The 27,613-nt window shown below is 42.7% G+C and overlaps 1 protein-coding gene and 1 long non-coding RNA gene across 2 annotated transcripts in view; both read right to left on the bottom strand.

Annotated features, from left to right (window-relative positions):
* LOC133497692 (uncharacterized) overlaps positions 1 to 26,720 on the bottom strand; it is a 184,612-nt gene extending 157,892 nt beyond the window's left edge. Inside the window, exons 1-2 of the long non-coding RNA XR_009794086.1 lie at positions 26,551 to 26,720; positions 26,070 to 26,250 (exon numbers count right to left, since the gene is read on the bottom strand). This is a non-coding gene — a long non-coding RNA (uncharacterized LOC133497692). The remainder of the gene's footprint in view (positions 1 to 26,069; positions 26,251 to 26,550) is intronic.
* On the bottom strand, positions 19,623 to 22,306 carry LOC133497691 (E3 ubiquitin-protein ligase RNF128-like). Its single transcript, XM_061813790.1, has one exon. It carries the CDS (start codon positions 22,200 to 22,202, stop codon positions 21,123 to 21,125), a length of 1,080 nt encoding a protein of 359 aa, XP_061669774.1. The 5' UTR covers positions 22,203 to 22,306; the 3' UTR covers positions 19,623 to 21,122.
* Positions 26,721 to 27,613: the final 893 nt, after the last annotated feature.

The following is a 27,613-nucleotide window of genomic DNA, read 5'->3' as shown; positions in this document are numbered from 1 at the left end:
AAAAAAAATGAACTGTATACAGACAATGTACATGCAAACAGAAAAATCTGAGTTTACTAATGGGCTGGACATTTTTGGCAAATGTTAGCATTTAATGAGCACACAGTGGGCCGTCACTTAGCAACATGATTCCGGAAACAAGCAGTCATCTGTGTAACAGATATAGTTAGAATCTCTGAAAGCTTTTTATATCAACTGGTATTGGACTATGAATCTCACATAAACAGAAGTGTAACTATGGATTCTTGTAGGTCTCCACCGTTTCATCCTCCATTGAAAAAAAACACAATGTTGGTCATAATACGACTGAAAACACGTGTGACAATTTCAGGGACATCCAGAAAATGCGAAACATAATTGGGATTTTATCTGATATAATATAGTAGGAGTGTGCCTATCTGATGTTTGCGATCAGAAATTGGTTGGATGTCAGCAAAAAAAAAAAAAAAAAACCCTCACATCCGATTTACTAAACTTTTTCAAGTTCCTTCCATGCTCTACTCCAGTAGCTCCGCCAAGAAGATCACAACAATATGTTGCGAAGGCGCTAACACGATAGCAAGTAAGTAAGGCGTAAGAGTGAATGTTGCTTCAAGTCGTTTGACACTCCAGTTGAGTTCATCCATCCGTCCATTTTCTTTGCCGCTTATCCTCACGAGGGTCACGGGGAGTGCTGGAGCCGATCCCAGCTGTCAACGGGCAGGAGGCGGGGTATCCCCTGAACTGGTTGCCAGCCAATCGCAGGGCACATCGAGACAAACAGCCGCACTCAAAAATCGAGCAATTTAGAGTCTCCAATTAATGTTGCATGTTTTTGAGATGTGGGAGGAAACCGGAGTGCACGGAGGAAACCCACGCAGGCACTGGGAGAACATGCAAACTCCACACAGGCGGGGCTGGGATCGAACCCAGGTCCTCAGAAATGTGAGGCCAACGCTTTACTATCTTATCCACCGTGGCGCCTGAATCAAGATATTAATATAAATTATATGATCTCATACTACTTATCACTTAAGTATTGCTACCTGGACCGCCCAGTTTAGTTCATTTTAAAATTAAACTTGCATAACAAAAAAAACTTAAATATTGAACTATTGAATAACTATTTTGCACAAAAACGCACGAAAGGGCAATACATTCTGAACTATGTACAATAATTTTAAAGTTAGATGTATTTCACCACTGACTACGCACGCAGTAGTGAGCAGAAAAGTCTGTAGGAAATCCCAGACACACATAATGACAATAAAAATATGACTATATAAATGGAAAGAAACAGTGAACAGTTAACAGTGATATTAATATCTCTCCGTTCACTGACATAAAAAAGAAATGACAACAATTAGGCACAAATTTACGTATATGTGCACAACGACAATTAAACAATTGTGCATTTGCAGCAATAATTTTATTAAGACTGTCAAAGAAGTACTAATCTAAAAATTAGCTTAATATTGTGGTGTGTGTGTGAGTGTGTGTGTGCCTGTGTGTATATCACAAAGAAGAACTATGATGCGCCCAACATGACAATGTGGTTAAATGAAGCAACGCTGGTGATGTAACGACGTGTGTGCACACGTGTGTGGTCACAACACGTGTTTTTTTCCACATGGTTCGCTTATGAATGGCAGCTTGTGATCTCTTTTCCATGCGCGATATAGCGTGATGTCGAACGGCATACTAAGGGGGCTTAGAAATTCTGGTACAAATAAACCCAATATGTACATAGTAAATACATAGTAGATAAGGCTCTGGCTCCTAAAACCAACTTATCACAGAAGTGTGATACATGAAATTCTGCGCCTGGTCTATTGGCTTTGGAAATATGCAGGATTTAAAGATAAAAATAAAACGGAGATGAATCACATCTTAAAAGAATGGCCCCACAAAAATTCTGCTTTTTCTTTGTCTTACGGTATTCACTAAGGGTGATGGCAAAGATAAAAGTGAGATGGCCCGAAAATTGCAAATTTTACATTTTTTTTAAAAAGCTGATGATTGAGAATGACAAAAATGTTCGTTAAGAGATCAAAACACGTGGCATGGTGGATCCGCTGGTAAAGTGTTGGCCTCACAGTTCTGAGGACCGGGGTTCAAATCCCGGCTCCACCTGTGTGGAGTTTGCATGCTCTCCCTGTGCCTGTGTGGGTTTCCTCCTACATCCCAAAAACGTGCAACGAAAATTGACCCCTAGGTGTGATTGTGAGTGTGGCTGTTTGTCTCTGTGTGCCCCGCGATTGGTTGACAACCAGTTCAGGGGTTACCCCGCCTCCTGCCCGTTGACAGCTGGGATAAGAGTCCAGCACTCCCCGTGACCCTCGTGAGTATAAGCGGCAAAGAAAATGGATGGATGAATGGAAGGTTTTAAAACATAAAAATGTTCAAAACTTGAATTATATTCAGTGGCCTCGAAAACATTCAACCAATATCACGGAATGCGTAATGATGTTTTCCTGTAATTTTTTTTTAGGAAGGCAAAAAAAATAAAATAAAATAAAAATAAGGTCCACAGAACAATAAAACAAATCAACATGAACTAAAAAAAAAAGTTACATAATTATGATGTCCTTGTATAATCCAATTGCCCTCAAATACACTTTTCTTGAAAAAAAAAAAAAAAAGAGCTACACAATCACACACGGCACCCAGCAGTCATGATTCTTTTTTCCTCTTGTAAAGCCGCACTCATCAAGTGCTTTTAAAATACAGAGTGGAAGAATAGCAGAGACCCTTTATCGCATACGGCGCTTTTCTTACAATTGCGACTCGTCGGGGAAGTAGAATTTGCTTTGCGGCTTCCGCCTCTGCATGATGCGGAGAGTAAAAAAAAAAAGGGGCTGTCATCTGGTCTTAGGAGCACCTCAAACAGGCCTAAAGCGCTGCGAGCTACAGCACAAGCGACAGATCCGCACAGGGGGTCAATGACTTGAATGTGTGCGTGTATGAACGGACCTCGACATGCGTTTTGTTGCAGAGGTGCACGTGTACTTGCGTGGCGATACGTGTGTGTACGTGTAGGGTTAGAGAAGGCCTATTAAAAAGCTGCCTGGGGAGAAGGCTTTCAGCGGGGAATCTATGGGGGGGGGCAGAGAGTATGGCAGGGCCATTGTGTGTTACAGTCCCATCCTGAGAGCTGGAATTAAAGTCTTTCTCCTCTACTCAGCTGGAAGATTCTGTACCACTACCAACCCTGTGGTCAATTAGAGCGGCCCGGGAGATGGAGGAGTGGGACTGACGCGAGGTGCTCGGATAAATGATGAGAAAAAGACAATTCGGAGAGTTATAGCATCATTGATGCCAGCCATCCATCCATTTTCTTAGAAGCTTATCCTCACGAGGGTCACAGGAAGTGCTGGAGCCTATCATAGTAGTCAACGGGCAGGAGGCGGGGTACAACCTGAACTGGTTTCCAGCCAATCGCAGGGCACACAGAGACAGACAACAGTCGCACTCACAATCACACCTTGGGGCAATTTGGAGTGTCCAATTAATGTTGCGTGTTTTGGGGATGTAGGAGGAAACCGGAGGGCCCGGAGGAAACCCACCCAGGCACGGGGGAGAACATGCAAACTCCACACAGCCGGGTCCGGGATCCAACCCGGGTTCCCAAAGCTGTGAGGCCAACGCTTTCCATCTGACCCGCCGTGACGCCTCATTGATGCCAGAAGAACAAGAAAAAAAGTGAATAAGCAATTTGCAATGCTAAAAAAAAATGAACTTTGGAGTTTGATGAAAGCTCCTCAATTGACTACGGCAATGTCAGTCCATCAATTCCCTAGCGCACCTATCCTCACTAGGGTTGTGGGTGAGTTGGAGTCTATCCTAGCTAACTTTGGGTGAGTTTTTTTTTTTTAAAACTGGCACGGTGGATCAGCTGGTAAAGCATTGGCCTCACAATTCTGAGGACCCGGGTTCCATCCCGGCCCCGCCTGTGTGGAGTTTGCATGTTCTCTCCTGTGTCTCCACTTTCCTCCCACATCCCAAAAAATATGCAACATTAATTGGACACTCTGAATTTCCCCTAGGTGTGATTGTGTGTGCCGCTATTTGTCTCCATGTGCCCTACGATTGGCTGGAAACTAGTTCAGGGTGTACCCCGCCACCTGCCCGTTGACAGCTGGGATAGGCTCCAACATTCCGCGTGACCCTCGTGAGGATAAATGGCAAAGAAAATGGTTGGATGGAGGGATGTACCCTAGCTATTAGCACATCTGCCTGATAGTTCTTAGGTTCAGAGTTCTGAACTCAGTTTGTGTCCGGAGCTTCTCCGTCTTTTTGTGTTCTCCGGATGTTCTGACTTCCTCCCACAGTGCCAAAAACATGCATGTTAGGTTGCCCAACTGTAGACCGTCAGTAGATACAGTATGAATGGATGTTTGTCTATCTGTGCCTTGAGACTGGGTGGCAACCAGTCCATTGTGTGGTGTCCCCCCCACCCCCCCCACCTCTCGCCCACGCCCAACGTCAGAAAACGGACAAATGAATGAATGATTCTTATGACAACCCTGCTGGATTACAACAGTGGTCCTCTCTATACTTGTGGCCCCTGTCACGTATGATAAAAGATGACCCACACTGATGAGAAATAACAAAAAAAGCTTTCACAGTGCATATTCACCCTTCTGGTCAATTACCTTCCACTCTTTCAACACTTTCCCACTCACATCGCCAACACAAGAGGAGGTGGGAAAAGGGGGCAGTGTTGTGCCTTTGTAAAGGTGATAGTCCAATCAAATTAGGTAAACAAACATTGGCGGACGATAATGAACAAGAGCACTACTAATTTGGGCGGTTGTTTCCGACCCGGCGCCATAGCAAACCAAAGCAACATCAATATTTACCAAAGGGAATGAGTGTGACAACAGAGCGCATTTATCAGTAATTGGATCACAAAATGGATAGATGGAGGATTTTGTAGGTAGGCTGTCATCTCCTCTTCACATGTTCTGTCCATTTTGGGATTCATCATGTGAGAAGGGCAGATCCGGAATAGGAGGTAAACAAGTTGTCAGGGCCAATGAAAAGGTTTCCAATGACATCACAACAGTCCCAGCAGTCCCTTGTCCGCCATTTTGAGTGTCTGAAGCAAGTTAGCGTCCGTGTCAACAAAGCAAGCGAGCCCCTTTCGTCCGATAATAATGAGCCACACGTGCCTCGTTCGGGGCTGTACTAACCATGTTGAATTTTGGCAAACAAAGAGGTACTATTTTGATATTCCAAAGGTCGTTGTCAACCAGCGAAGTAAAACTAAGAGTCTAACACCGAGCAGGACACTGTAAAGTTTGCTCGGATAATTTCGGAACATGTAACGTTTTCAATTAAATACTAGAGGCAACAAGGAATTAATAAATTATGTGTTCTACACAAAGGTATGTCAGAGAATTCTTTATTATAAAGGCTTAAATTTGTAAGGTGAGGTAACATTTGTAACTGCAGAGGGCGGTAACCAGTAAGACCTCTCTTCTATAACTGTCTTGCTATCCCGTAATTTTACTGAAGCCTCGACTGCAAAAAGGGAACCACGTGTGAACACACTTCTCAAAGACCGGCCATACAAGTACAATGATCGGAGAGAACGCAGCCGTCTTTTTGGGATATGATCCAGGGACGTAGTAGCTGGTGGGTAGCCCTCCGAGAATGTCTTACCCGAGCCGCCATTACACACTGATTCCCGATCACCCGTTGCCGTACATCTTGAACCCACCCACTTAGAAAGTCCTTTTTCGGCTTGTAGAGACTTGGAAGAATTCACGAGATAATTAACGGTATCCGATATGTAACGTCAGGGTGGCCCTTCCACATCGTCACTCCAGTCGCTTGCTTGAAATTCATATGGATCTTTTCCCGCCGATGTCCTTCAATTTCTCAGAGTATCGGGCTCTGCTTAAAGCATCAAACGCGTTTTTGTCCACTACGTTCGCATGTGCTTCAAACGATGTCATAACTTTTACACCGAACAGAAAAATTAACAAATCGAACAAACTTCGCGCTTCACCATCCACTTATGTTCTCAGAACTCTCAGACACACAGTACGGCATCCGTCGCAAGGCATGGTGGGTCATCGGAAACCCATCCATTCACAACCACCTCGTGCTTCCTTATAGTTGACGATGTTAAGGACTGCCGGTAAAATTGTTTGAAAGAGACGTGTTTTTGTGTGATTCCCAAATCGCGAAGCAACTTTAGTGATCAATTCTTTCCCATACCTTCGAAGTGCTGGAACACTGAATAGAAAAATGGCCTGTCGTTGTACATCATAACATTACAATGCACACGCTAGCATGGGCTCGATGTTGACCCGAACTATATTTGGGCTTTTTCCACTGCCGCCCGCAGTGTTCCACCTGATTAGTCGGATCATTTACTTCTGACGGGCCCGTTTCAACCCTCATACAGCAAATATAACTCGAAGGGCAAGGAAATATAAACCAGAGGCAGATGACGTGTTGGCCAAATCACAAGGAAAACATCCCATCGGAGCCCGCAGTTAGCGCTCTCACACATCACAACACATGACCGGTCATGCATACTGGCTCATTTATCCTCAGCCACTGACACATGCGTGCACATTATAGATTAATCCCAAAGGGGGCGGGGGTTTCCATACCACACTATGCAAAATGACCCCACAAACAGTGAACAACTGAATTTGGACAAATAAAGAATCATTAAGATAAGAAATCAATGTAAATATGGGGAAATAGTGTGACTAAATATGATCCCCGGCCTGCTGAGATCTGAACTAAGCGATCAAACAGTATGCAGGTCCTCAGATACTTCTTCAATACGAGTGTGTGTATGTGGCTCAAGAGAAAAATCACACGTGTATTTATGCATGTAGTTGAAAAGAAACATGTCCCTCTTCCCACTGGACCGTGACATCTTTCCAATCTCGTATTCCACGCTGCTCGTCTGTGATCAAGCTGCTGTCACGAACGGGCTTTCGGCACTGATTAAGTTGAACTTACCGTGCAGAAACTGCGAGGCGGCGTTGTGTTCAGGGGCAGTAAATTACTTTTATTCACGGAGGAGGGTCAAGAGGGGGGGTGGGGGGGGGTGTCTGTGTGGGTGGTTCATCATCGGTGTTGTGTGTGGTCAAACCGAGATGCTATCACTTTCTTCTAAGCACCTGGTGGGGATTACTTCTCTTCTAATAGCTTGCGGAAACATCAGTTTAGAAGAGTTAAAATCATTAGTGGTTAACCGATTTGTTTGTAAACACCTCGCTGACAAATAAGCTTTCTTTTATGAGGGAAAAAAAAAAATTCAAACATCGCATCGTAAAGTCCCCGTGAAATGGAAATAAATCTCTTCAATTTGGCATGTCAAAGAGAACAATGTCGTAAACAACCCTACAAGAGGGTGGAACTGATAAAGTCGCTACGTTTTACACAAACACACAAAACATTTGGATGTCTTTTAAAAGAAGATGCCGAAGAATAAGATTTCTCTTGTACTGAGACGTGAGCATTAGGTTAAATCTATTAATGTGGTCTTGTTCTGTGAACCTCACATGTGAGCTCCGAAAAACCTCCAGAGTCATGTCTGGACGTTGTCAGGGCATAAGCCGACCTTTTGATGCTGCAAAGTGAAGGAGGGCATTTGTGTGAGCCTTCACCACTGGATGTTTATTTTCTTCTGGCGTGACGCAGGTCGCAAATCAACCACTCGTGCCATGACACCAGACTAAGTGCCGAGGGAAGCGGATACATTCTTCTCCGTGTCCATTTGTCTGACGTAACATTTGTGTTGTATGCATGATGGTATCTTTGCACCGCTAAAGTAAATAAGGGGTCAAGAGGTTCGCTCCCACCAGACAGATTCTCTTTTTTTAAGAGCTGTGCCGACAGATGTGACCTCACTCTAGGATTGAAATGGTTTTGCTCAATGTTGTGAGTTTGATCGGCAAGTTAAACACAGAAATACATGATAGATGTGGGGGTCCGGGATTTGTTGACAGTGTTTAATTAGCTTTTGCTACGACTGAGTACCCAGAAAGGAACTGTGGTACAGCATGTGCAAGTCCCGTGCGGCGGAGAAATATGTTAGAATAGTGCAGGACATGTATGAGGGCAGCAGAACAGTGTGTGTCAAAAGAATTTAAGGTGGAGGTGGGACTGCATCAGGGTTCCGCGCTGAGCCCCTTCCTGTTTGCGGTAGTAATTGATAGGCTGACAGACGAGGTTAGACTGGAATCCCTTTGGACCATGATGTTCGCAGATAATATTGTGATCTGCAGTGAAAGCAGGGAGCAGGCGGAGGAACAATTACAAAGATGGAGACATGCACTGGAAAGGAGAGGAATGAAGATTCGTCGAAGTTAAACAGAACATATGTGCGTGAACGAGAGGGGCGGAGGAGGAAGAGTGAAGCTCCAGGGAGAAGAGATAGCGAGGGTGGATGACTTCAAATACTTGGGGTCAACAAGGGTTGGTGGAGTATCCGCTAGGATGAAGGGGAAAATTTATAAAACAGTGGTGAGGCTGGTCATGATGTACGGATTAGAAACGGTGGCGCTAATGAGACAACAGGAAGCAGAACTTGAGGTAGCAGAAATGAAGATGTTGAGGTTCTCGCTCGGAGTGAGCAGGTTGGATAGGATTAGAAATGAGCTCATGAAAGGGACAGGCAAAGTTGGATGTTTTGGAGCCAAGATTCGAAAGAGCAGACTTCGATGGTTTGGACCTATTCACAGACGAGAGCGTGAGTATATTGGCAAAAGGGGGCTGAGGATGGAGCTGCCAGGCAAAACGAGCGCGAGTGGAAGACCAAAGAAAAGGTTGATGGATGTTGTGAGGGAGGACATGAGGACAGTGGGTGTTAGAGAACAAGATGCGTGAGAAATGACTCGCTGTAGCGACCCCTAACGGGACAAGCCAAAAGGAAAAGAAGATGATCAATCCTTCCATCAATTAAATTAATCATCGTACAAAAACTTACAATGCAATTTGGGCTAATTTATTGCAAAATCATTTTAGAAGTAGAGTTTGCTTTGGGATTGTCTTGATGCTCCATGTGTGTTAAAGCAGTACTTGCTTGATAATTAATAATTAAATAATATTAATAATTAAAATAATTACCGTAGCACCTATGCTAATATCTTTTCATCTCTATGTGGCGTTTCCTATATTAAGCAAGGTGTCTTTTGTTATTACTGTATATCGTTTGGTTGACCATTTTGGTGTTTAAATATCTTGTTTAATTCTCTTATATACTGTGTGATAAAGCTTACATTTTTTTTATATTTGAAAAATGTTTCTATATGGTCTGTCACTATCGCGTGCGGGTCTTGAACGAATCCCCCATGATAAACGTGAGTTCACTGAACTACTTCACTGATCTTTAAAGTGAAACAGTTCCATAAGCATGACCTTAAATGTGAAACACCAATTAACCTCGAGTAAAAGGTGTGCAGAAAAGGTCAGCGCTATTCCCCGAGTGGCATCCTATTTTCGCCTCGGCCGCAAATCCCAAAACAGCCTCAAGAGCTCGGGAGACTCGTACAAAGAACCACGGTCTGCGGTTTAGGTCAGGTGGGATGAAAACAAAACTCTGTCAAGTGATTCCGCGTATCTGTCTGTCTCGTGTCACTATCCTATTCTCGCCCCGAGGCCAAGATCCCATTTTATTTTCTGAGTGTCACGTGGTGCTGTCGTTGACCCCCACCTGAAGCGAGAGTCCCATCTATTTCACAGTCCCCTCCCTCGCGCAGGACTCGGCTCCGTGGCCAGACAAAAGAGGCTCCGCTGGGATGTAACTCAGGCCTGCATATATACAAAAAGGAAGACAAAGCCTGCGATTGTACACTAACAAAAACACCTTTTTGTCTTTTCCCACTAAAGAAGATACACAGGGGATTAAATTAAATTTTGTCTCAAAATTCATATTTTCTAGGTTTTTGTAAAACTGAAAATTAGACAATGTGTAGGGGGAAAAGAAGCATTACCAACATAAAATATATTATGGCTCAAAAAGCTCATCATCATCAACAATCGGAAAAAATATGGCACAACGGTAAGACTATCCAGAACTGGATAGCCTAACAAAATGAATGAAAAGACTAGCGTAATTTCCAACCGATAAATCGCGGCTTTTTCCACACGCTTTCAATCCGGTAGTTTATGCGGTGATATTGCTAATTCGTGTATTTTTTTTCTAACAGCTGCAAGGGGGCACTCGAGCGGAAAAGGTAAGAGTGAGACCGATGGAATGTATGTGCCGAGGAAGTGACTTTTACCAGTCCGGCCCTGTTAGCGTTGCGCTAGCGGTTACTTCCGTGTCTCAGTGATTTTTACCGGCATGTTTTTTTTTTTTTTTTTTTTTTTTTAAACCGGCCTTGTTAGCGTAGCACTAGCGTTAGTGCGGCGTTATTATTAGCGCAGTGACGCTAGCCTTAAACTCTGTGTACTATCTCGTATTTCAATTCAATGATTTCAATGTGGGCACATGCGGTTTTTACACAGTTGCAACGTATGCATGTACCAAATGGTATTTCCTTAACAAATGTACTGGGTGAGGCTTATAACCAGCTTCGCTCTGTAGGCCGGGAATTGTGGTAACTGCCAAGAGGCCAACAACAACATCGAAGGAGCTGCAGGAATTTCTAGCAAATACTGTACTGATCTGCAAATACAACAATAGCTCATCTTTTTCTAAATGTTTATATGCTGCATGAAGGGAGTCCTTTTTAAAACTCTTGCCAACTTCCACTAAACATCAAAACAGAAAAAAAATGATTATGAGAAACCAGTCCGCAAGCAAACTGCCATAAATACTGTTGGGAAATGTTTCAAAAATTGCATTGGAGTACAAATAAGGTTGAATACATCTTCAACAAAACGATATTTTTCTACATTCTGCTTTCATGAAATATGACCAGAAAGAAGACGTCAACATCAGTGACCATTAATTAATTTTTGTATATTTGCTTCATGAGGTTACTCTTGGAACGCTGAAATCAATGTAAACATCGCGGTACAAAGCTAATACTGACATGACATTCAAGTCCACAGTTAGTGTACTGTACATATACTTCTGCATACAACAGTATATTTGAGGACATAATTGCGGCGAGAGAAAAAAAATGGAAACACAATCTTCATGTCCTTTTGGTCAACTCTCGCTGCGGACGAGCCGCGTCCTCGCAGTGACCCTCGTTGGTGCACAATAATTAGGACAAACCTCCATGTGACATTAATTGGGAAGCAAATGGCAGCCACAGCTTGTGGACAAACGGCGACCATGACAGATGGTTCCTCCGACTGAGTGACTTTTGGGGACCTTGTTGGGCACAATGACACGGAGACAACAACCCCGAGCTTCTGTTGTGTCACACTCGCATTAGATGCAAACCAGCGAACGCACATGCGCGGAAAACAACTCGCGGAGAGATTCAATGTGACACAGAGGCCCTCAGCCTATTTACTTCTAACACTGCTGGGTCCTATTTCCACTTACTGATATGTATATTCATTTAGTGTCATCTAATATCTTACCTGTTTTCTCACGCTTAAGAGGAAACAGTACAAAACCCGGGGTGTTGTTGTTGTTGCTGCTGCTGTTTTTTTGCCTTTTCGCTTCTTCTTTGTCCTGCGAGCTCTTTGCAATTAAGCAAATGGGTCATTTATTAATGACGCCCGGAGGCGACGGAACGCATCGGGAGTTAATAAGGCTGAAAAGATGGCCTCCTTGGAAAACAGAGTGCAACACCTGCACAGCATACGGAAAGTATTCAAAGCTTTTTCCACTTTTTTTTTTTTTTTATATGTTCATAAAAATGTTGAAAACATTAATTCACTCATATTCCAAATCATCTTTCCCCAATGGACCTTTCCGACCTGTCAATCACGTGTACAACAATAGCCAATCGGATCGCCCCATTGTCTTAACCCCTGGCTTGACACGCTCCTCTCGCATTACTAGTAGTCAGTAGCGTGCGCTTGGAAAAGTTAATGTTATGAAGAAAATGGTCCTCAGATGCGCTTGGGGAACATGCAATTCTGATGAAAGATATCCTGCTAGGTTACCAGGGGCCCACCGGTTGATTCATTTTCCAAAACCTAAAACACAGTTGACGAAGTGTCGACGGTGGATTAAGGCTCACGTAAGAGCACGCGTACAACTAAATGTGGACAATATCAACAAACACAAGGCTGTATGTTCGAAGGTAAGTGAGGGAGAAGTATCTTCCCTGAGTTTGATTGAATTATTATCAGTGCTTTATACATTGCGGGAGAACAACTTTCACTTTGTTAGTGTATCACTGACCTGCTGAATGAAGTGTGTCATGTTGTATGCCGAAGAGTCGGGTTAGTGATACGTAAATGCGCCATGTCATGCCAGAGAAATGTCTATTTGCCTATTTGTATCAGATCAGACTTTTAAGACAGAGCACTGGGTTCAATTACGAGCCACGTCAAATTTTTTACGGTACTAACTGAGTTAATTACCGTTGTTTAAATGTAGAAAATCAAACTTAACTCACTTCTAAAGACTACAATGATATTACTCCTGATCTTTCCAAGTAAAAAGTACTCACCCTGCTTTACATGCACAGTACGATTCCACTATTTTATCCTGTTGGATTTCAATATGAAGTTTGTGAGGCGTCAAACTTTTTTGCATCGATCGCCAACATTTCGCTGTAACGCTGATATTGCGTCCTGCTCCGTCCAAAATCTTAAATCCGTGTACGTATCCTTGCGTGAAATAGTTGAGACCTCTCTGTAGAACTCTCTTGGACAAGCCTGACCCATTTGGCAATAAACGTATCGTAATATTATCTGGAATATGAGTTAGAGAATTGACTTCAAACCTGTTCTATTGTTGTAGTCTCTATTTTGGAAGCTTGTGGGGTATGGCAAATGTAGCCAAGGGGACGGAGCTTAAGATCGCCAGTCGGAAAGGTCCATTCCCTACAAATACCATTAATCCTTTCCAGCCCCCAAAAAGACACCCCAAAAATTAAAAAACTCCTACTGTAAAATATTCCACTTTATTAAAGAAAACAAAAACAATAACAGTTAAATAAAGGTAAATAATGACACAGTATGTGTATCATGGTTTCATTATTACATGCCTATTGATATAGGTATCGGCCACCAGGGGGTAGTATAAAATTCACATCATAACACCAATACGACAATCTGTTCCAAGCTTAATAATGTATATTAATATAGTGTTAATTGTCGTTCACAGATGATAAGAATAGTAATCATAATACAGTAATAGGATTGGAAGAGGAAGAATGAGAAAAGGAAAGAAGAACAAGTATTTTATATGTTTTTAGTGGCGCAATCTGTTAGCGTTGGCTTCACACTTCTGAGGACTTCATTGGAGACTCTAAATTGCCCCTAGGTGTGATTGTGAGTGCGAATGTTGTCTGTCTCTATGTGCCCCGCGATTGGCTGGCAACCAGTTCAGAGTGTACCAAGCCTCCTGCCCGATGATAGCTGGGATAGCCTCGAGCGTTATCGCAAACCTTGTGAGGATAACCGGCTCAGAAAATGGACGGATGTTTCCATCTACGTGTGTTGCTGCACAGTTTATGTTGAAATATTTGTTGCTTCAAGGATTGTCACTACTGCAACGTTGATGTTAGTCCATCTATGGTGTTCCACGTTTAGCATTAGTCTGGCAGACTTTCCCAAGTTATTTAATGATTTATTTTACGTGACAATAAAAAAAAGAAGGTCTTTGCCATAATGGCATGAATACAATCTGGATCATTGATTGGCTCTGTCAAAGCGTGCCGAGAGTCACTTTTTTTTCTTTTTTTCTTGGAGGACACTTTGGTTGCGGCTGTGCTTCGGGCCATCAACATTCAGTGCGAGGCGAATATGATTGCACAAAACTCAATCTTGAAGACAGGCGATCGCTGACATATCATTTTGATGAAACAAAAGCAAACAGCTCTGTTAAGGGGGGGGGGGGGACCCACACAGGAGTCCAATAACCTGGATTGATATCGGGCAAATTGCTTTGATGGGTACAAGGCTGCTCTGGGACAGGCACTTATGCAATACTCCTCAGCTCATTGAGAATTTCTCAATATTCTCTTGCTATACAAACATCTTATTTTATGAATCAAGATGGGCATCCATCCATCCATCCATTTTCTTAGCCGCTTATCCTCACAAGGGTCGCGGGGAGTGCTGGAGCCTATCCCAGCTGTCAACGGGCAGGAGGCGGGGTACACCCTGAATTGGTTGCCAGCCAAATTGCAGGGCACCTTGAGACAAACAGCCGCACTCGCAATCACGTCTAGGGGCAATTTAGAGTGTCCAATTAATATTGCATGTTTTTGGGATGTGGGAGGAAACCCACACAGGCACGGGAGAACATGCAATCTCCAAACAGACACGGGGCCAGGATTGAACCCGGGTGAACAGAACTGTGAGGCCAACGCTTTACCAGCTGATCCACCGTGCCGCCTGAATCAAGACATTAATATTCATATTCAATATGAACTCACACTACTTATCATTTTGGTACTGCTACATAGCACAATAACTGAATATCACTCCACCTATGATTAAGACTATAATTAATAACATTTTAATCTTTATTGCAGGTGTTGCTAGTGCGAATCATAAAATGGATGTATGTTATGGACATTTTTAACCGTGCGACTTATGACGCCCGTTAATAGTATGTTGACTCTATTTGGCCACTCGATAGCAGCGTTAATCACTGCAGCATTTTGGATTCTCTCCTGTCAAGTTAATGTGCAAAAATGAGAATGAATATAAATTAAATTCTCTCTTTTTTACTGCATTATTCCCTTCCTTTGAACCTCAGAACAAATTAACTTCAGACAAAACAAGATTTATTCCTTACTAGACATGTTTAGAAAGCTGCTGTTTACTGTTAAAATAGCCAATGAACGTGATGTTTTCATAAACTATTTGCCGCATTTCACTAACACGAATAAATGACAAACACAATCCATCTCAATTTAGGATTTGAAAACTCACACTGTAAAAAAAAAAAAAAAAAAAAAAAAAAAGATGCACAGTGAAGGAATATGTTGTGCTGTTTGATTTAATCATCTGAAGGGAGCAAAAAGGAAACAACGGTTGATGTTGCACGTAATCACTAAATGGATTCATTTGTGTCTTGCTGCACTTCTGTAATTCAATTTTCCTCCTTCATTAGGATAATGACTCAGGCAGTCTGCTACAAGAGAGCCTCCAACAAGACCAACTGCAGTCATTTCATTCGAAAGACCTTCACACACACACACACACACACACGTGTGTGCATTTGAGTGAAAATGTTATGTAGTCTTGGCTCAGTAAGGGTGAGGGGAAAACGGCAGTTTAAGTCATAGTCGGGGTTCCAGTCCAGGAAAATTATGTCAGAGGATGTAATGTTCTCTGAGGCAATGGAAAAAAAAAATAAAAAATTCTACTCTAAAACAGAGTTCATAAAGTTGGCTTTGTGTGTATTGGTACTCAACACATAATGACAGCAATGTACCGCTCCACTGACAACATCATTTGTGCGGTTGCGTCATTTGTGTGTGTGTGTGTGTGTGTGTGGTGCTACAAAAAAAAAAAAAAGTAACAGATAAAAATGGCTTTCCTGCAAAGGCTGTTTCAGGTGCTTCTTTTCTTTAAAACTTTTTCCTATAATTGCACATTTCCGTTTGACTTGTTCAACTTGTGTGTTAATCTATTATCCAGCAGATGGCGATAAAGGACAAAAAAGAAGACAATTCAGGCTAAAAAACTGGCCAGGAACTGTTGTCTCCTTGCTTAAATAATATCTACAATGTCCTTTTCACCCCAATGGATGCTGATTTTATTACTTACAGGGTATTGTCTGAAGTCACGTCAAATGACTCTCGCTTTATTCCACTTTTTGATCCCTATCTTGGACTGAAGGTCAAAAGCTGTTCCGAGTGTACAGCCGCAGACTGTATAGCAGGCCGTTAAATGAAAACCCTCTGAATCAATTTTCACTGTAACAACTGCAATAAATCAGTGGAGTGCCACCGCTGAGCGGAGTTGCGCCTTTAAACTCCCGGCCAGCCTAGTTAGATCACTATTGATTTCTCTGTCTCGCTGTGATGCCGCAATAACATTTGACCTGTGAATGCTGAAATCACAGCGTTGGCCTGAAACCAGGACCAGGCCGGACCCCTGAAGCGGCACAAGGCTATTGTTGTCTCCTCTTACAGTAGGAAATATTACGTAGCTCGTACGTGGGACACCAACCCCGCACTCACTGGATACTCGGGGGACAATTTGTACTTCTCAGAGTAGTTTTAAATAATGTACTTTGACACTATTACATTGAGATACAGTACATTGCACTCATTATTTTTATCTCGATGACCTGTTATTGCCTGCGTGATTGGTCTGTTTGTCAGAGAGTCTTCTGTCTCAGGTGCTGTCACATGACTCTGCTTCACCGACACACGCAACCATGTTTGACTCCTGAAATCTCTGCGGCCCCGCAAAGAAGCCAGCGTCTTCAAAGTGACTCATGCTTGACGTAGCGTGGCACAAACAACAGCATGTGACTCGCCGTCAGAAGAGAAAGAACACCCGTGGCCTCACATTCAATCTCTCATAAACAGCGACGCCAGCAATGTGTAGCTCCAAAACTAACAAGCAAAGAAACACGTTACGTTCCCCCGGGAGAGTAATCTGACTACAATTACTTTTCAGTGATCAGCGGCTTCCGCTAAGTGCTGATTTGTGGCTGCTGGTGGGGGGAGAAAAGGACGAAAAAACACAGTCCGGCCATTCAGTGGCTTTCAAGCCTTCACACAGACCACTGATTTCTCAATAAGCGCAGGAAAGCAAATGGGAGGTGATTCTACAATGCAAAGTGATGTTGGAGTACCATAATAATGCAAAAAAATGCAGTTTCATGATTGCCACACTATTTTTTTGTCATTTTTCCATTGTAAAAAGTGAATTTTATTGTTATTTATTCACACATTAGGAATACAGTTTTACTGTCTGTGTTAACTGTACATGATGATATGTGCAGTTATAAATCATTATACAATCAGGAAGGACTTACAATGGACCTTTCCGATGGCGATCTTACGCTCCGCCCACTTAGCCATGTCTCACAACCTTCAAAAATGGCGACTGAACAGAATAGCTTTGAAGTCGATTCTCTATCGCGTATTCCAGATAATATTGGGGTATGTATTTTTGCCAAATGCGTCAAGACTTGTCCATGAGAGTTCCATAGGGAGGTGTCAACTATTTCACGCAAGGATATGTAAACGGAATTGAGATTTTGGACGGCGCAGGACGCGAAACGTTTGCAATCGATGCAAAAAGGTTTGACGCCTCACAAAGTTCATATTGAAATCCACCAGGATAAAATAGTGGAATCGTACTGCGCATATAAAGCAGGGTGAGTACTTTTTACTTGGAAAGATGACGAGTGATATCATTGTCGTCTTTATAAATGAGTGGGTGTATTCATTTGACTTGGCTCGTAATCAAACCCAGTGCTCTGTCTTAAAAGTCCGATGTGATACAAATATGCAAATAGGCATTTCTCTAGCATGACATGGCGCATTTACGTATCCCTAGCTCGACTCTTGGGCTTAAAACATGACACACTTCATTCAGCAGGTCAGTGATACACTAACAAAGTCAAAGTTGTTCTCCTGCAATGTATAAAGCACTGAAAACAATGAATTCAAACTCAGGGAAGATACTTCTCCCTAACTTACCTTCGAACATACAGCCTTGCGTTTGTTGGTATTGTCCACAATTAGTTGTACGTGCGGTCTTCCGCGGGCCTTAATCCATCGCAGACACTCCGTCAACTGTATTTTAGGCTTTGGAAAATGAATCAACCGGTGGGCCCCTGGTAACCTAGCAGGATATCTTTCATCAGAATTGCACGTTCCCCAAGTGCATCTGAGGACCATTTCCTTCGTAACATTAACTTTTCCAAGCGCACGCTACTGACAACCAGCATTGCTTGTGGGACAATGTGGCGAGAGGGGGCGTGTCAAACCAGGGGTTAAGACAATGCGGCTATCTGATTGGCTATTATTGTCCGAGTGATTGACAGGTCGGAAAGGTCCACTGGTTGGCAGTCAGTCACAGGGCACATATCTACACACAGAACTATTTGCGTTCATATTCACACCGTCACGGGGGGGAATCGAACTCCCCCGTCCTGCACCAATGTCAGGCGAGCGTACTACTACACCATAAGTGACGATCTTTTTTTTTTTACAATGAAAAGTGAGAACTTTGAACTTCATTCCACTTCGGACTGAGCTGGCTTGACGCGCTGCACGGCTAACGTCACGTAAGTGCTTGTCTCCCGTCAATCACTCACAGCTTTGCTAGTTAAACAGTTATGTAATCCTGTCATCTTCCCTTGCTCTTCCCATCGAAATTAAGATGGTGGTGTGTGTTTGTATTCCCTCAATACTAAACCGTCGCTCACTTTCACATTGACAAAGACAAATTTACAAGCACCCAGTTGCCTTCATGGACCACAATCGGCATCCATTTATCTGCTTGGAGAGGTTTACTGAGAATGGTGTTCTTCTTTCCATTATGTACTTACTGTACTGTTCTTTTCATGTCTGCAGGGGCTGATTTAATACAGCTTCAACTCCACTAATATTGGCATTTTTGGTGACATCATTCTGTAACTTGCGTGGCGCACATTATCATCTAATTGGTACAGTTAAACTAATGCGTTCCTTGGACTGTGGATGAGTGATATTTGTGCCACGTGGCAGCTGCTGAAAGTAACTAATCAGTTACTTTTTTTTTTTTGACCTAGTTACTTTTGAAATCAAGTCATCAGTACAGTGAAATTACTTTTAGGATCAAGTAATCAGTGAAGTAGCTAAGTTAAATTTTTAAGGTAACTGCTCCAACACTGAATACAAAAAAAAGGATTGCTCGGTCATGCGCTACGATTTACGTTTGTCGAGAAATGTCCACATTTTAGCCCTTAAGAACCCCACTTTGAATTCTGAATATACAGTATTTTGGGTTTACGGTATGTAATCTCCACCTGGTGAGCCTACAGTGCTGTGCCACAAGTACAAACAAAGATTTGAGAATATTTCCTGTGGTTTATTTTGCCGTAATTTAGCTAAATTCCAAAAGATTACATTTATTGTTGTTTGTCATTACACACTTTTAGTGACACAAAATTACGTTATCATTTTCCTGCAAGACACGACACAATCACACTGAATTATACGGTATACTAATGTACTCTTTGTTGTTTTTGTAACTTCCGTCTTGTCCGGTGCAATCTACTGTTATTTTTGTGCTAAATTTCCATCCGGCTATTTTCCATGCAACTCATCCTCACCTGGGTCGTGGGTGTGCCTCAGCCCATTCCAAAATGACTCTGGGCAAGACGCGGGGCACAGCACGAACTTGTCGCCAACCAACCACAGAGAACATAAAAACGAACAAAAACTAAAAAAAACACTCACGCCCACATTCTCACCTATGGACAGTTAAGAGTTACAACCTGTTTTTGGAATGTGATGGAAAAAAAACAACCCAAATGTTTTTTGTTTTTACTATTTTAATTTTAAGTCCACTGCATCTCATTGACAGCGATTTAAAATATAACTTGTTTAGCTTAATGTGCTTTCATAGAAGAGATTTATGGATTTTGGGGGGCTTTTTTGTATCGTTCCATGTGGTGAAAGAATTCATATTGTTGTGGGTCTGCTTAAACAAAATTCTCATACACATCTATATTAAATCAACCTCATTTTGAGGGATTTATTGCATTCTGATACGCATCAATGTGATTTCGTACAACAAATGATTACCATTGTTACAGAACGATGTCGGCTGTAATCTGTAACAGAGTGGAAATGATTCCAAATAGAAAAATATATTTAGCGTCCTGTTACAACAACACAGGCCCATCAGCAAAATGACACAAACTTTATTCCCCCCGGAGGGGGACTGACTTTATTTCAGAAATTGCATGTCGCTAACCTTGTCCTAAAGTTGAGAATCTGCAAATACATTCACGGATTCAATTAGTTCATTCAAACCTGCTCTTGAGTGTATGTACACGAACATAAAGAAATAGGGACAAGCCACTAACTTTATGATAACACAATCATAACATATGGATGTCATTTTAATATAAGTACACATAAAGATAATTTCCCCCAATAAACAAATACACAATCACTACTATCACAGACGTTATCTCCACTTTGACATTTATTGCTGATCCATATTGGGGAGGGACTTTCCAATTCTAAGTACAAGCTGAAGTAAACGGATGATACGCGCAAACGGGAAGATGTGCTGTGTTTATATCGTCCCTGGGGTGATGTTCACCGCTCACATGGTACAATGTGTCATCCTGCATTTAGAGCCAAGGGTGTGTTTACCATCTTGCGTTGACAAATCCAGCTTGACAACCCGGTGTGTGGTTCTGCCACGTTGAGTGAAGCATTAAATAACACAATCACCACCCAAGTTACCTCACAATAAATATACAATATTCGTTTTTGAAAAGGTGAAATTTGTAAACCAGACTTTTTGGCCAGCATCGATAACCAAATATTCTGTTGGATTTCCTCCCCATTACAGGAGTGACTCGCTGTGATGTCAGCGGAGCAGAATTGAACTTGCGCTCGCGCCCCGACATGACTCGACTTACTCACCGGGCTAAAGAATAACGTCAAACACACCCTTAATTGGCATCCAAGGTAATCAGTACAAAAGGTGCAGTGCCGTTATCAACTGTACAAATCGATTCAAACACATTGTCCTGTGAGGTCACAGCGAACCGCTGCATTTTCATCAAATTAATAGTAAAGTGGTTTTTTTTTTTTGTTTGTTTTTTTTTTTTTTTTTTTAAGAGAAACTAACCTCCCATTTGCTGGAAAAGGTGCACGGGCCAAAACATGATGTTGAAGGAAGTATGTTGAAATCAGTTCAGGAGTTTCATTCATAAGTATTGCGTCGCCTTCATCAATTTAAAAACCTTTTGAAAGGGAGCGAAAATTCGTTGCGCATTTGCGAGGTGGTTTCAAGCGAGCAGGAACATTGATTATATCCGAGAAAAATAAACATTGATTTTCACCTGCTAATTTGACTGAATTTGAGTGAAAGTCGTGGCGTCGCCGTCACTGTCCTCTGGCACCCTCCTCCTCAAAGCCCCTGTTGTCATAGTGATGCTGCTGTCTCTCCGGGTCAGAGTTCAGAGGGTCAGTGAGCGGGACTTCATACATGGCTTCCCCACCCGCCACCGTGATGACGGTGACCTCTTGTGGCGAAGCTTGGGACATGCTCTCCTTCTCCTCCGCCTCGACTCCCAGGGCCTTGAGGATGTCGCACTTGCACATGGGGCAGGTCCTTTTCTCCAGCAGCCACGGCTCGATGCAGGCTTTATGGAAAATGTGGTCGCACGTGAGCACCGTCGCCACCTCGCCCGCCTTGTACGACTCGATGCACACGGCGCACAAGTACGAGTCGCTCGTCGTCTCGGCGTCGTCCCGCTTCAGCGTGCGCACTTGCAGGCGGCCGATGGCCTTTTTGGCCTCGGATTTCAGCCTCCTCTCAGCTCGCCGGTGCATGCGCATGTTGTAGAGGCGGTTCGCCGAGATAAACAAGAAGTAGGCCACCGAGGCGGCCGTCACGATGAAGAAGGCGACCGACATGAAATAAAGCCAGTAGGCGTCGATCCAGGGGCCGTGAGGGCTTCCCGCGTCAATGATCATCCGCACGTCTGTCCCGTTCCTCACCAAGCCGGCGATCTCCACGCCTTGAATGTTGCCGATCATGATGGACACGATCTCCAGAGCCTCGGAGTGCGCCATGTGAGTGGTGCCGTTGCCGCTGCCGTCCACATTGTACACGACCACGGCGGACGCTCCTTGACGTTTGGCGGCATTGATCTTTTCACTGAAAGTGCAGTTTCCCCTTTTCACAAGAGCTATCCAAGGTGACGCGCTGGCATTGTACAGAGGATCCAGGCCGCAGCCTTTGGGGTCTCCCTTGGGAAGGATGACGACACCTGCAGCTTGGGCGAGTGGAGAGTTGCGGCCGAACACGCCGCACTCGCAGTCTTTTAGCACAGTCTTGTTAGGGCTGACAAAATAGTTGATTTCCACCACGGCAGTCCAAAACACCATCGCAGCTGAACAGTGAACGAGCCAAGACAAACACAGCAAAAGCAACAAGCTGCGTTGTGTCTTCTTACCCATGGTAACGCTCTTCTTCCGATTCAAAACAACAGGAAGCACTCCGCTAGTCTCGCTAGCTTCTTCAACACACCTTTTTTTTTTTTTTTCCCCCCCCCAGTCCTAGTTCCTGCTTGCCGAGGCACGGCGATCTGGAGACGGCTCTGGTTTCACCCTACCTGCCGCCGACGGTAATCTGATCCGAGCCTTTTGGTAACATAACACGAGCTCCGCGTCAGCCGTTCACCTCTCCTTATCTTCCTGAACCTTGAACGCTGCACACTCTTCGCACTGGGCAGGGTACCGCTATTCAACAAGTTGAATTACACAAAAACCGCACACCTATGCTCTTCCTCCTGCCAAGGTACCAATTACAGGAAGGCAGGACGCGATAAGCGCGCGATAAGGACCATTTTAAGGACACGGGTCCGAAGCGCAGGATTGTTGTGCGAGCGTCAGGAGGAGCTGCTGACTTTTGCTTGTGTAACGATGAGCAAAGCAACTCGACTGGTTATTCGGGTTCGGCCGGTTTCCTTCCCCGTTTTTGTGGTGCGTTTTGTCAAAAGAGGCAGAACTCGTCGACTTTGACTACATTGTCTCAGCCCGTGACACAATTTGAGCATATTCTAAAAGTCACAAGTCAGCATTAGTCTCCGTTTCCAGAGCTACTCTTATGGAACTAAAAGTTGTACAATACCGAAGGCTGCTGGGATGGAACAGTATATGCCCCTTACACATAAGTGAAAGCCCAATGCGCGCACACAGAATGAGAGATGGTTCCAATGACAAATGAGAGGTTTGCTGTCACGCTAAGCAGTTCCCCACGTCACACTCACTTCACCGGACGAGCCCGACCACATTCGAAGGTTGTTTAATATTTTCTCTAAAGGTCAGAAATAAGCAAATATCAGTGAAGGTATTCACTGTTGACATATCTGGAGCTCACATTTACTGATAACAAGAACAATTGGGAAGCTGTGACTAGTGAATTCTTCAACACCTTGGAAGAAAAACATGTCAATCATATTAGTCAATTATTGTTTAGTTTTTTTTTATGCAATATTAATGTCAAATTATGCATCCACGTTCATATTTAGGACTTCAGATACAGGACATGGTTCAAGTCCCACGCTAATGTCACTCATATCCATATCTGCGCTCTGTTTCTTTTTGTGGTGTGCAAGAAAAACTCAAACAGCATACTGGAAGCTAAAAGCTCAGGCTTGAGGGGTGGTAATAAGTATAAGTATACAGTACAGCACAGTATTAATAAAAACTAAAAGAGTTTTTATTGACAACACTGCCACCTTCTGGTTATAACATCTGAAAGAGGACCTCAACAAAGCATAACCACAGAGAGAAAATGAAACTTGTATTGATGATTATGTCATGTCATTATTCAAGCCGCTTATCCTCACTAGGGTTGCGGGAAAGCTGGAGCCTATCCCAGCTAGCTTCGGGCGAAAGGCGGAAGACACCCTGAACTGGTCGCCAGTCAGTCGCAGGGCAGATATCGACACCATCACTGAGCGGGAATCGATCCCACGCTGCCCGCACCAAAGACAGGCGTGTGTACCACTACACCATCAGTTACTCCCTTGATGATTATTATCAGTAATAATAATAATAATCCATCCACCCATTTTCCATACCGCTTATCCTCACTCGAGCCACAGACGAGCAGAAGCCTCTCTCAGCTGACTCTGGACGAGAGGTTATTCCCAATAGCAATCTGTTCCATTTGCCCCCTTAAAAAAATGCATTTTGTTTTTAAATAAGAATATAACACTATGCATCATATTTTACTTGATAAAAAACATACAGTAATGAAATAATTAAGATGCCATGTAAAAAAAATGAAAGCAATTTTCACAAATGTTTGCTTCATTTGATTGGACGTGCTGCCATTTTTGGCATATTCAATGGTCATCAGTAAGGTGCAGTTCTATTGGTTGTGTTCTGATTAAGAATATATGCCTGTGTGTATTGTTTTGATGTGTGCCTGTATATGTAAGATCTTTGTTTGTATTCATGTAGCCATCGCTTAACGGTTCATAACAACGCCACAGTGATGCTATTGTTTCTTTTTTGTTTGTTAGCATTAACCTTGGCAGATATGACTGAGGCGAAGCTACAGAGTACTGCACGTGGTTGTTTTAAAAACACACACTGCTTAATGTTCAAGCTTTTATCTTTGGTTTTACTGTAAGCCTTAACTAGAATTGGAAATAAACAGTAGAAAGCCTCTTTATTAAAGAATTGTTCAATATCTGTCAAACTGCTGCTTGTCGTGGAGTTGAGTTCACGGCTAGCGTACAGCGCTCGCATCTTGAAAAAAATGTGTCTGCTCATTCATTTCTCGAGGCACCACTGTATGTTATTTATTGTCAGAATCATTTTTTAGATGTATCTTTTTATTATTATTATTCAGTGTAGCCTTGTTACTTTTTTGGATTAATCATTTTTGTGAACAGAGGAAGAAATTTCAACCACAAACAACCGGCCAGAATTTAACTTCCGCTCCTACAAATTAATCCACGTCCCTGAACTAGATCCACACAGGAATTCCGGAATGCGCAAGAATATTCTATCTAAAACCCGCATAGGAAGGCCGGAGTCATTTCAAACAAGAACCTCAGAACTGCAAGGAGGAAATGCTAACCATCTGTACACCATGCTACCCATAACCGTAAAACAAAATAAACAAACTCTAAAGTTGGATAATTGTCTAGCATTGAAAGAGTCTATTGTATAGAGCAGGGGCGGCAAACTCATTTTTCTCGCGGGCCACATTGTTGTTCCGGTTTCCCCTCAGAGGGCCGTTATGACTGTGGAACAAAAATATTTAATCATCTCACCATATTTACATCATCAACTTATGAAGTACTTCTGGAATTAGAAAACGAGGGTAAAGTGTTTCTCCGACTATTCACGTTTGGTAACACAAAAATGCTCGCTATAGCTCAACTTTATCATTTATGATATATGACAATTTGAAATTTTGGTACAAAGATTTTTACAAGAATCATGGGAATTGACACTCGAGATGTGGCCTCGCGGGCCACATAAAATCATGTGGTGGGCCAGATCGGGCCCCCCGGGCCTTGGGTTTGACACCAGTGGTATAGCGTGTTGAAATGAGGTTTCAATCTCATGAGGCTCACACAAAGATGCCATTTGCTGAGCTTTGTCAAAACCAAACCCACACTTTACATTACAACAAGCGCCTCATTCGTCTTGCGGTATGCTGACCACTTGAAGTGCAGTACAACGCCGACATCAAACACCAATAATGTACACACTCCAGAATTGGAGGACAATTTAGGCACAGACATGTTTTACCCTTTATTTAATCATCATTATCTTGAAAAAAAAAAAAAAAACAGGCATTAAACCATCATGTCGTTTGACTAACAGCGAACTTTGAGATATTTTATTGGATATTCATTTCATCTCATATTTGTTTGTTAATTAGACATGAAAAACAAACGTTTCTGATTTATTGCGAATAAATCATTTACAATCACATAAAGCAAAATTTTATCTACTAAATCATTTTAGCGTTTCTCTGATTACAGTAACGAGTTTGCAAATCAGTGCTGTTTATACATGCTAGCTGTTACCTGTTATGCTAAATTGTTGAAAAAAAACTAACTTTTTTTTTAAGAGAAAATGTGATGATTCATTTTTCTGATAATTCTCTATTATGCCTAAAAGTTGGGGGGGGGGGAAACGGGAGAGAGGACTTAGCTTGAATTTACTGGTGTATATTAATTAGTCATGTGTATATCAATTAGCTTGATTACGTCTCATCTGGTGCGTCGCTGTCAGTTGTGGTTCCACAAAAAAAATGGATACAAAACACGTGAAACGTCACAAAAAGCGACTTACCTTCCCACTTGTTTTGTGTCTGCTTGTGTTTAGTTTGGTTCGTGATGGTGCACGCGTCCTCACGCCCACTGACCGACCGAGGAATTGGGCTGGGGGGGGGGGGGGCAACATGTCCAAACGTGTCCGAGGCGGCGACACCCCAAGGACGCCGAACCATCTTGTCTTTTTGCACCGGAGCCACCTGAGGGTGCCGACGTCACATACATGAATCAATATCAAGATGCGTGGGTACGATTCTCCATGGAACTTCATATTATTTGAAATTAGATGGCATGCTGTGAGAAATATGCCGCTTTTTTTTTTTTCATAAAAAAAAGTACACAAATTAACTGCAAGCAGACGACAAACAGCAAAAGATGTGAGCATTGATATGTTTGGCTTGCACGTTGGTCCTTCGCTTGGCAACATATTTGTAGTTGACAAACTGAGTATGTACTATTAAACAAATACTGTAATATTAATAATAAAGGATTACACTTACGCTTTACACTTGTGGTGAGTTATTTGTGTAGCCACGGATGCCCTCGGGCGTCTGGCAGAAGCGTGGCTGCCATTCTCCGTTCACCGACCGTCGCCAATTATCGGACCACGTTTCATTCAAGGGCGAATCGTTTTCCCCAGGAGCACGGCAGCATCACTGATTTTAAAAAAAAAAAAAAAAAAAAAAAAAAAGAGAGACTAGATGGCTCATCGGCCACCAAAACTGAAGTCGCCACCCGCCATCTTGATACTCCCAAAACAAGCTGTGCAGCGACAGCAAATCGCCAGTTTCGTGACTGTGAGAAAACATTCCACGGGTAATTTAGAAAGATTTACTTTGACACTGTTGAAGTTAGTTTGTACAGGGTTTTTTATTTTCTTATGAGCTTAATTCGCTTGAACAAAGTTTTGTTTACGGTTGTTGTTGTTCACTCTCTGCTTCACCTCTATAGGCTGACTTTTTTTTTTTTTTTGCGAAAAAGCGATGTCAATATTTTTCCCAAACTTCATTAGTGGATAAGCAAGAAAACACTTTCTGTTAATTTCTTGATGAAGTTCACATTACAGAACTCTGCAAATTGAATGTGATTTTCAAATGCGAGGAAACAAGTTTACATTTTCTGTCTGAAATAGGATGTCGCAGAAACAACAAATGAACAATGCGTTTAGCATGTATTTTCCCATTGCGGGTCCTTATTTTCAAAGATAAATCCAATTGATTTAAAATTTGTTTTTATGACAATTCGTTATTTATTTTTTTGCTACGTTATGATGATGGTGCTTCACAGCGTATGTTGGGAAAAGTTAACATGTCATGGAATATGCAAGGTTTCCTGGTAGTCACGGTGTTATGTCTTTCCTTTGCACTTAACCTTTTTTGTCTTACCAAGTCGAATTAAGAATACTTCATGTTACTAGAACTGGAAAAAAATGTCAAGCTCACACGACCAAGTTTTAATTCTACATGCCAAACTTTGCGGCAAAACGCCGCCGTAATCCAACCTGTAAATCATCTCCTCCACACGTTTTGGGAGTACCAAGATGGCGGCCATCTGCGCGCTTGA

This window comes from Syngnathoides biaculeatus, chromosome 3, assembly GCF_019802595.1.
Source record: "Syngnathoides biaculeatus isolate LvHL_M chromosome 3, ASM1980259v1, whole genome shotgun sequence".
NCBI classification, from domain to species: domain Eukaryota; kingdom Metazoa; phylum Chordata; class Actinopteri; order Syngnathiformes; family Syngnathidae; genus Syngnathoides; species Syngnathoides biaculeatus.
Note: the sequence above shows the minus strand (reverse complement) of the source record. Positions and strands in the feature narration are given on the sequence as shown.